Source organism: Nerophis ophidion, linkage group LG05, assembly GCF_033978795.1.
Source record: "Nerophis ophidion isolate RoL-2023_Sa linkage group LG05, RoL_Noph_v1.0, whole genome shotgun sequence".
Lineage (NCBI taxonomy): Eukaryota > Metazoa > Chordata > Actinopteri > Syngnathiformes > Syngnathidae > Nerophis > Nerophis ophidion.
Genome location: NC_084615.1, coordinates 29,174,207 through 29,185,624, shown reverse-complemented (window position 1 = coordinate 29,185,624; position 11,418 = coordinate 29,174,207). Strand labels below are relative to the sequence as shown.

General features: G+C 36.1%; 1 protein-coding gene across 1 annotated transcript in view; it reads right to left on the bottom strand.

Annotated features, from left to right (window-relative positions):
- Window positions 1–860: 860 nt before the first annotated feature.
- Window positions 861–11,418, bottom strand: part of ylpm1 (YLP motif containing 1) — a 52,745-nt gene continuing 42,187 nt past the window's right edge. Inside the window, exons 18-21 of the mRNA XM_061900448.1 lie at window positions 4,605–4,656; window positions 2,578–2,705; window positions 1,333–1,518; window positions 861–1,052 (exon numbers count right to left, since the gene is read on the bottom strand). Of these exons, the coding sequence (XP_061756432.1) occupies window positions 1,372–1,518; window positions 2,578–2,705; window positions 4,605–4,656 (327 nt within the window). The 3' untranslated portion in view covers window positions 861–1,052; window positions 1,333–1,371. The remainder of the gene's footprint in view (window positions 1,053–1,332; window positions 1,519–2,577; window positions 2,706–4,604; window positions 4,657–11,418) is intronic.

The following is an 11,418-nucleotide window of genomic DNA, read 5'->3' as shown; positions in this document are numbered from 1 at the left end:
TCCCAGGCTTATGCTTAAGAAACACTGCAATACACTATAATAGCATTTACAACATTGTTCCTTAAGATAATAAAACAGTTGTTGAAATGTGAGGTACTGTACAGTACATTTTGAAAAAAACAACTGAAAAAAAGTGCAATGTACTCACTTTTTATAAAACAGTCAAATTACACAGAAAACAATGGTTCATAAGCAGCAGTACTGAAAACAAAAGAATAAAGACTGGTTTCCCATTTTCTTTTTATGAGACTACCCTTTCACATCATCTGCATCACTTTAAGGTTTTAGGTGATGTAACAAAGTTCAACAATCACTTGCGTACCACCAGTAAAGCCCACTTTGGGAAAACACTGCTCTATTACAACATGCTACTACATTCAAGTGACCAGCATCTTCACAACTTTGAGATGGAAAAGGTTCCTTAAAGATTTCACATTGAAAGACCTTGAAATAGAATTCCCAAAATCAAACAATGAAATGGGATAAAATATATCAATGGGATTTGAATAGTCACAACAATTACACTTGCATATCATCTAACAGCCTTTGGATGACATTTCTATTGTTACTACTCAAACATAGAAACTATGTAGTTACTTAAAGCATGAGTTGCATCAAAGTACAACTATTACGTCCAAATATTAATCAATTTTTTTAACCCATGACATCAGGACATTGGATTAATAAAAGGACATGACCATTTGGAATTATTAAGAAAATGGCAACATAACCAGTTTTGTATTGGCAAACATCACATGGGTGTAAGCAAAGCTATCAGAAAATATTCACATTCATTCATGTGTGTTAATAAGTGATACTGTAGTTACCACTATGACATGATCATGCAAAATAACTCCACATTTATTCGAAGTGTGTGAAATTTTATTGTTTTCTTACAGTCTATATGGGTCAACAAACAACAATACAGATGAAAGTATAAAATCATGACAAAAAATTAATAGACCAGAAGTAGACTTAAAAATAATTTGCAATCCTCATCAATGAAAATAAAGACTTGACTGACCAAGTCTTATTTTTCATATTCTGGACACCTGCAGAAGAAAAAGAAACAATGTTGATACATTTATACCTCATACATTACAATGTTGATACATTTATACCTCATACATTGATGAGCTACAATAAATCTGTTCTTTTTTACTTTAATATGAAAAATGTGCTGATGTTATTAGCACATCACATTGTGTAACATTACTTATTAGGAAGACAATGAAATTACTTTTAATAAAGTCAAGGCAATTTTTCAGTTTGCAAATCAACAAGATGGCAGTTATCTAAAAAACCCTAGCATTAAAATAGAAACATACATACCTTCAAACAAAACAAAGACAAGTGGTTAAGATGATCTTCTTAGAAATACTTTGTGCGGTTGAGCGCTTTCTGTGCAAGCACGCCACTGTCGTCTGTAATTTTGTCCCAGTCCGTTTGGCCCACCACAAAGCCGATAGCACGTTTTCGATCGGCGTCCTTTTGCTCTTCTAGGTCAGCCCATCGCACCTGAGCAACAAATAAAAGGGAAACCAGGATTTGGCCTCATGAGCAGGAAATTGATGGATACTTACTCAATTACAGTACCAAACATATTTAAGGGGTATGGAATTGTGCTCTCGCGGGTGTATTTGTGAAAATGCATTTTGAAAGAATGTTAAAAAATAAATATTGTAATATACAACTTAAAATTTAAATATAATAAGTCAATACATAATAAATATTTATTTTATCACTTTCCTACATAAACTTAAGCTTTTTTGAAGCTCTCTACTGCCACACATGCTAGTATCAGACTAGAACTGTAGTAAATAAACATTTTGTCGACCCCTGTAAAGTTGTCTTGGTATTTGTGGTGTTTTAGCATCATCTCACATTGACTGGATTTTCGTCTTTTATGTCATCGGTCCATTCACATTCACCGCAATGTTTACAAACCCTGCCCTCAACGGAGGCTCCACAACCAGGTCCTGACGTAGGCTTCATTGACGCATTAACTTGTTTGTTCTGCAGCCACAAATTATTACACTAATCCATCTCACACAAATATCTCTACTTTGATTTCTTAATCTCCGCTTCTCGCTAAACTTTCCTATGACATACTGCGCCGTATATACAGCTCACACGCTGGTTGTGCTCGATACATTATGCACTCGTACTTTAAGGTACTTTAAGAATGATACTCTCAGAAATCAAAACATTTTGAAGTGAGACTGAAGTTTATGCATTTGCTTTAAAATAAACATGTTAATATATTTTTAAGACCATATATCTTAAGACTTTTTACAAAATTTGAATAGAATTTAAAACATGATAAGGCCTCAATTTAAAATGATTTGATATTGGACTTTAAGACCCTGCAAATAGCCTGGTTAAAGTAAGCGTGGAGGTGTGGCATTTACTTTTAAATTGACAATACACCAGGCAATTAATAGCAGAAGAACAACTTCTATAGCGCAAAGACCACCAGTTAGTCAGCTGAATACATTTAAGCAATGCTTTAGTAGAACAAGGCTAATTTGTATGTAATCAATTCAGAAGATTTGTGGCACAGCAGTGTCAATTTACCCTTTTCTTTCCTGGCTGAGACTTGCGGGTGGCATAGTCATCTGGTAGTTGAAGATAGTCCCCCATGCCTGCCATGTGCTCGCTTTCACGCTTCCTCTTCCCGCTGCTCCTCAGACCATCCAGCTTGTCTGTATAAATGTGATTATAGCTAATCAGTCCAATTGTCGATACATTACAACATTTATACAACTACACATCAGTTCTCTGGTGGACCACTGTCTGTTCTGTGTTGTACCAATTAAACTTGCCCATTCACTCTACTGGTAGGCGGGGCTGCTTATGCCCCCAAATAATGGTTATGTTTTTGGGCTGTATACAAAGTGGAAAATAAGTATTAGATCCCTTATTACTTTTGTAAGTTCACCCCCTTAAAGTTAAACAGTCAAGGATCCTAATGACAGGTTTGTCGAGTGAAGCATCTCCAAAGCAGAATGTTTCCACTTCTATGTTTATCAATAGAAATGTTGTTCATTTCTCTGCCTCCAAACATGCCGAGTCAAGCTGATGCCAGAGAGCAGTGGTCCCCAACCACTGGTCTGGGGACGGGTAATGGTCCGTGACGCATTGGCTACCGGGCCGCAGGGAAACATTAAACAATTTATTCACGATTGCCAGCAAGTTGATGGAACCTGCTGGGGATCTCATTGCAAAGAAACAAGCCCATGGCTCCCACTAATTCAGCATTACAGTGAGTTGTAATTTTCATGCACTTATTTTTGTTGTATTTATCTGGTACAAGTGAATAGCCGGTCCCTGGCAATAATGCCTACATTAAACCGGTTCGTGGTGCAAAAAAGGTTGGGGATAGCTGCCATAGGGCACAATTTTGGTCACATGTCGTAAACATATGAGACCATTCACATCATTTACACCCCCAAACCTAGTCTGGGTCATTCAGTTGTTCATTGACAGGCCTGGACAAGTCTTATTGAGCAGGATCTCAATCCATTGCACCAAAGTGTGTTTCTGATGTTTTTCTTGGTTACTGGTGGTGCCAAATCCCTTTTTTCGATAAGTAATATTTTTGTTTGTGGAGGTCCCTCACTTTTCTCACGATCATCCATACCTTACCAAGGGAAATCTTGCAAGGACTTCTATAGTGAGAGCGATTGACAGATATAAATTACCGTATTTTCCGGAGTATGTCATCGCACCTGCCAAAAATGCATTTAAAAGAAGGGAAAAAACATATATTAGTCGCATTGGTATATAAGTCGCATTTTTGGAGGAAATTTATTTGATAAAACCCAACACCAAGAATAGACATTTGAAAGGCAATTTAAAATAAATAAAGAATAGTGAACAACAGGATGAATAAGTGTACGTTATACGACGCATAAATAACCAACTGAGAAGGTGCCTGGTATGTTAACGTAACATATTATGGTAAGAGTCATTCAAATAACTATAACATATAGAACATGCTGTATGTTTACCAAACAATCTGTCACTCCTAATCGCTAAATCCGATGAAATCGTATACGTCTAGTCTCTTACGTGAATGAGCTAAGTAATATTATTTGATATTTTACGGTAATATATTAATAATTTCACACTTAAGTCGCTCTCGAGTATAAGTCGCACCCACGGCCAAACTATGAAAAAAACTGCGACCTATAGTCCGAAAAATACGGTATTTGGTCTCTTTTTAACCAAGCTTCTTCAGCTCAGTCTTGTTCCTCTTATGGTGCTTTGTGAGGACTTTGGTCTTGTCCATGTTGATGGAAAGGCTTGGATGGAAGTAACTGTTAACAGGTGTCCTTTACCCACGCAATGCGTTGAGCTTTGATGTATTTCTCGAAAGGAATAGTTTGTGTGCTTCAGGGGTCAAAACCGGTCTCTTAGGTTAGGAATGCTTGCAATTTAGTACGGGATCCAATACTTATTTTTCCCACTGCATTGAATACAATATAGCGCACATATAGTACAAGATGTTTATTGTTATAAATGGATCTGCTAATGCTGACAGTGAATAGTACTCGTGCAAATAAACAATGAAATCATACACCATGAAAGAACCAACTTACCGAGTTTTGCCTCTGATGTGTCCATCTCCCATTTGCTTTTTGGAATGTAGCCCTAAATCACGTAAAAAGACACTGCAGAAGTTAATTGAGGGGAAATGGTGGGATATGAGGAAGACAGCAGAGCAATTGGCAGCAAAATGGAAAAGACTGGTTCAACAAGTGTAATAAATGACAAGTTATAATAGAAAGAAAGGATCTACAAAGCAGTTGTTAACATGCACAAATTTACTGTACTCTGTTTAGGTTGAGTGTAACAAATGTGCTAGAAATCAAAAATCTAAATCCTTGACCATCTTTTTCTTCATCACAACATGTTCATCATACATAGGTGTGATTGGCACAGAACAAAAACACACCTAACACAACGCATTATTAGTCACTATTATTCATTATCTTACGTAAAAGTGTTTCCCACAGGTCGGCAAATTAACTGGCATTAATATAGTCCTGGAGGGGGCGCGTGAATGGGATGTCATTGTGTAATATGTAATAAAAAATAAATAAATGTAATTGACATATTTAAAAACAAATCTTTTTGTTTTTGTTCATTATTCATATGAACATTTAATTTCTGTCTCGTTACATGATGACTTGAACAATCTATTTTTTTCTGGCGCAATAAAAAAACCAGCTGTGTGCCGCAGCTGGCCCAAGCGCCATCAATTGAACAGCTGCACTTGACCTGATCATTGCAGTGTGAAACATGTCTATTAAAAGACAAAATATAATCGTATAAAATTATTATGTGTACAGATTTTACTCAAGTGAAAGTCCTTCAATGTTCAATTACTTTTCCTCATTCTCTGGACTCATACGCAAGCAAAGATTTAGTAGGTGCACAAATTCCTATGGTGAGCACACCACATGGGGAAAACGTGTCTCCAAACTTTCTTTAGCACAATGGTTAATATCGGTCCTGTTAGTGGGACCCCAGGGAGAAAAGCAAAAGGGTGTGTTGTGCTAGCGTCCACACATGCGCCGTTTAATAACAGCGGTGCAGTCTTTAATGCACGCCGAGGACTTGTATAGCACTTTTCTACCTCAAAGGTACTCAAAGCGCGACAACACTATTTGAAGCAAAATGACCGGCTGCTCTTGCTCCACTGCTACCGCAGTTTGAAAGTGCTTGATTTGATATGCAGCGTAGCCTATATTTTAAAGGTTAATATTGCTCACTATTATGGCACCCTAAATCACAACATTACTGTTATTCACCTCACTGTCTGGGAAAATATGCCGCACACATTTGACAGGCCTTGATTAGTACAAATTATATACTATAGAGTTGACTACTGTTGACTAAATAACAAAGTTGACCTGCACACCGCGTGTGTGGATTTTTTCAGGCTCCGTCTCCCCCAAACAGACAAAGATAATACCGTACACTCCATTAATTGTGTTCCCAGTATGGAACAAAGGTGGCAGGGTGCTAAACCCGAACTATCTTCCATTTGTTAGTGGGGGCGAGCCACGAGGACAAAAAAAACAAAACACACGCACGTACTTAACAACGTTCCCCTACCAAATATCCTTAGATTTAAAAGATTCAAAAGGAATGACCATATTGGTCTGACAAAATGAAAATCCGAAAAAAACTGAGAAATCACATCCTTGTATATAATATTTATTTCAAGTATTTTGCTTTCATTTGAGTTTGTTTTCCGAAGTATATGCAATTTATATGGAATCCATTTCAGGAAAATAGTTTAAAGATATTTCATGTTTCAGTGAAACAAACAACAGATATATTCAATAAACAATGCATGCACCATTGACGGCTTCACGGTGGCAGAGGGGTTAGTGCGTCTGCCTCACAATACGAAGGTCCTGCAGTCTTGGGTTCAATCCCAGGCTCGAGATCTTTCTGTGTGGAGTTTGCATGTTCTCCCCGTGAATGCGTGGGTTTCCTCCGGGTACTCCGGCTTCCTCCCACTTCCAAAGACATGCACCTGGGGATAGGTTGATTGGCAACACTAAATTGGCCCTAGTGTGTAAATGTTGTCTATCTGTGTTGGCCCTGCGATGAGGTGGCGACTTGTCCAGGGTGTACCCTGCCTTCCGCCCGATTGTAGCTGAGATAGGCGCCCGCGCCCCCCGCGACCCCAAAAAAAGGGAATAAGCGGTAGAAAATGGATGGATGGATGCACCATTGACCATATAAAAAGTCAAATAGTCATTGTTGACCAAGTTTTACATCTGTGCTAACTGGTTTGCAGACTGGTTTTGAGGACAATATACAGACTAGACACCAAGAGGGTTCATGCAAATACAAAGGCGGAACAAGTGCACATTCAATTGATAAACAAATAAAAATAACAGGAAACTTAAATGGAGTACCTTAATGATTATGTACTCAGCCTATGGAGGGCAGAACTTTCTGCCAAAATGAACATTGTATTTAAAAGCAAAATGCCCAAAATACAATTACGGTAAAGCATGAGGAACATATTGAGTGCCATTTAGTACCGGTAACTAGGACACATTTCCATGAGCAACATATTCATTGCTAAAGAAATCTTCAATATTTTTGGTAAAACATTCCATAGATCAATAATTACCAATATGTACCGTGGGTTTCAAGGTATCACAAGGCCCTACAAAAATGTTTTGTTTTTTTTAGATTAAACATAGTGTTAACTTTTATTTTTAAAGTATTTGCTGGGTTGCATGTAACATTATGTCCGGTTTCTGTCACATCGGATGTAAGTGCTTGGGGTGGCGAACAAGTATATTGGCAGCAGTAAGTGAAAGCAAAGTGAAAAAAAAATGCTGCATAAATGCGCTGTTTTTGTCTGTGTAAATTGTACAGATATTTCTATAAGTTGTTAACTTATTGATTCACGTAAAATCAAATGGTACAAAATAAAATACCTTTGTTACATGTGATATCACGTCCGGTTGCAGACTTGGAGGCGGCCCAAACAGGTGTATTCACAGTGGACTGCATAGTGGTAATGTTGCAATTTTTAAGGCAAACAGCAAGCCAGATAGAAAGCGCTCACTTTTCAAAATGCACTAACTGGATGCTAATTTACATTGGATATGTCATATTGCATGCAACTGGCTAGCATTAGAGATTTTACATGTTGAATTTAACACCTCCAAATTTGGTAATCAGAACAACAAAGCTTACATACAATACTTAAAGACTGGGACATTCAAGTAAATGGCAGATACTACTTCCTGGCTACAGCAGGACACCTAGGACATACTAAAATAAATGCATACTTTGTGATATCACAGTATATCTACTCAAAACAAGAGAAACTTTTCAGTTTTGGTCGCTTTATTTACACCCTGACACTTTCAATGTGTTTGTTTATTCTCAATGCTCTGCAAAACTGCCTTCTGTGTAGTGCTCCGTAGCCTACGTAATACTGCAATCTAATTTCTAGGAATTGCAACTGCATGCAAAGTCTACTATATAGTACTTACAAATGAGACTCAGAACTCTAAGAAAATCAGATATAACTAAACAGCACAGTTATCAGTCTACTGTTAAATATTGAATAAAAAAAAAGTTTTAGCATTAAACAATGAACAATTATTATCACATGAACAAATACCAAATTACTTTCAATTGGTACTGTTCAGTACTGGTATCGATTCCCAGTTATAAAGAATTGGTACCGTACCGGAAAGGTGCCTACATTAATCTTGATACTGCTGGACAACAGGAAAGCAACTTAAAAATGTAACAAAACTTTCAGAAAAAACATTAACTTCACACGATGAATGCAGCTGCAGGCGGCGAATTATGACAGCAAAATATTTGGGTGGCAACAGAAGAGCGACTACAATAACTAATTTGATATATTTGATGTTATGAGCAAATTTGCCTGACAACACCAATAAACAACGATCGGATTACTCAATGCCATCAAATACCTACTTACCTATGCATGATTTATGTACAATTTTGTTTTTCATGGCTTATGAAGGACAGCTCCAGACTGGAGAAACTGATCAGGCGGGCTGGTTCTACGATCGGAATAAAACTTGACTCACTGGTGACGGTGGCAGAGAAGAGGACTGTGGAAAATTTGTGAGCATCATGGATGATGCCAGTCACCCTCTGCATACCGTTATCAGTAGCCAGAGGAGCCTGTTCAGTGCTAGAATGCTTCATCCCAAGTGCAGGACTAATAGACTAAAAAACTCCTTTGTCCCACACACCATCACACTGTACAACTCCTCTCTGGGGGGTTGAGGGGTACTAAGATGACAGGGGATGCAAAACAATAACAGTGCAATACTTTTTCATAACATGGTCACTACTGCTTAGTTTCTCTTCTTATATTCTTATTTTACTGTTATATTATTATTCTCATTGTTGCTTTTTTCTATTTTGTTTTCATTTATACCCTCATTATTTACTTTTTAAATTCGATTTAAATTTTGTACACTGCTGGTGGAATTTTTATTTTCCTGAGGGAACTCTCGTGAAAGTATCAATGACGTACTATCTATGAAAATAGATGATGTGCCTTCTTCTGTCGGCGGCCAGATAGTTGGAAAAGTCCACTTAGGGGATTTTGACACTAAAATATTATGAAAAGTCTTTCTTCTTAAGACAATGCAGCTCCAATCTATCACATTCAGCTATTTCCTGATGATATCTGGCTTTTATAATTGACTCTAACCCTTTATAATACTGCTGCTCAATAAATGGGAGCTTTAGAATTGTTTGCCCACCAAGCAAAAGTGGAAGTAAATCGGGGTCAAGTGGTTGCAACCCAGCGATATGTATGTTACTATTGTTTTATGTGCAAGGACACAGTGGAACAAACAATACATTTTAGTAACTTGACTTCCGTAGTACTGGAGTACTTACTGTAATATCCGAAACGTGACGCATTTTAAGAAGCAAAGGACCACATGCTTTGTTTTTTGCATTTAAGAGCAAATAATAAACACAAAAAAATGTCCCCATTATGTCATCTTTGAAATTCTACCAAAATACAGGAAGTATTAAACAACTATCAACAAAGTCCTAAAAAGGAACATTTTGTCATGTTTACAGTGATAAAAATCATACGATAAAATGTTACAATTTTATTATATGTATATATATATATATACATATATATATGTATATATATATATATATATATATATATATATATATATATAAATATATATATATATATATGCATATATATATATATATATGTGCATATATATATATATAAAGCGCATGGGACACTTCACGTTTTTATGAGTTCTGGAGGAAACTTTGAACGTAAGGTATCTGTACAACATTTTTCAGAACTCAATGCACATCATAAAAGACATGCAAAATACATTTAAAAGGTCCTCAGGTGCCCCAGTATTTAATTATTTTGAGCTCAAATAGGTTCATTTTGAAAATGGGTTTATATTTTGTGTTCAAACAGGTTTGTTGGGTATAACAAAATGAATATCACCCAATTTTGGTTGAGACACAGGCAAAAAAATAATTTTGTACAACATGTGAAACCATTGCCTCAAAGGCTGCAAATTGGAAATTGTATGAAACTTGTTTCATAATTTAAAAGTCAGACATTAAAGACAATATTAAAGATAAGTCATAGCAAAGTCTTGTGCTGCACCAATCACTATCAAACTGGAACTCGGAACACAAATAAACTATTAGCTACAGTTTAACTACAAATTATTAGCCTTCTGCATGTTAATTGGGAAATAATGCTGTCCACACAGCAGCTAGGTGTTATATTTCCCAATTGACAAAATTAGGCAAAAGTTACATATATTCTACATATTTCCCAAAAAATGTTGTTTGTATCCAAACAATTGTGCATCTGTAAAAAAGAAGAGGGCAATGACAGTTAACAGCTAGAACCTTTTATGGTTCAAAGTGTATAATCAAAAAAATTATAAAAGCTTGCTTGCATTGTTCAGAATATATGGAATTTAGGGCTGCACGATTTTGGCCGAAAATAACATTCCCTTTTTTTTTTTGCTCTGAAAACTTGATTTTCAATTAGGATATCTTGGTAAAACTACAAAAGACAAAAAGGTGGAGGCTGCTGATAGCATCATGTTATTTGTAATGAGACAGGCTAATAAGAGAAATGTTATACATATATTTAAAGACTAAATCTTTGTTTTCATTCATTGTTTGCATCAACATGTCAGCCTTTTCTCATTACATTATGTCCTTTGCTCTATGTTTCACTTTAGGATGGTTCCTTGTTTATTTTATTTCTTTAAACTTATTTAAAGGACAATAAAAAAGCAGTTTCGCACAAATGTTTCCTGTACCACCCTTAGCCTTCCTGGTGAAATATGTAAACCAGTGGTGTTCAAAGTGTTTCCAAAAGGCAAAAGCTCTATAAGCTGTGTCTTGTTATAATTTTATATTGATTTATTTGTTTCAAACATGTTTAACAAGTTACTTCAGGAAACCATATGTGGTTACATTTGAACATTTCAACCATTTTCAACCAAGTCAACGTTAAATTAACTTGTTTAATTGCTAGTATTTATTTTACTGTGAGTTATCTTGTAATGTATGTATGATATTATCTGTAAATGATGTCTGATTTTATGGTGACTGCCTTAGACAACAATGCTTTGCTCCTATGTTGATCCATATGAAAAATTGTTGATCAAATACAAATATTCAATGACATTTTAACATATCTGAAAAGGAGTAAAAAGAAGCACATCTTATTTTCAATTCTCCTGCTTCTCCATGCCTTTTCACCGATAGTACATAACTTTTACATGTTCAAATTAACTTTATTTCCTGTGTGAACGTAAGGAAGGTGTTGGATAATAATGAATAAGTAATACATTATTGGTGGTAGTC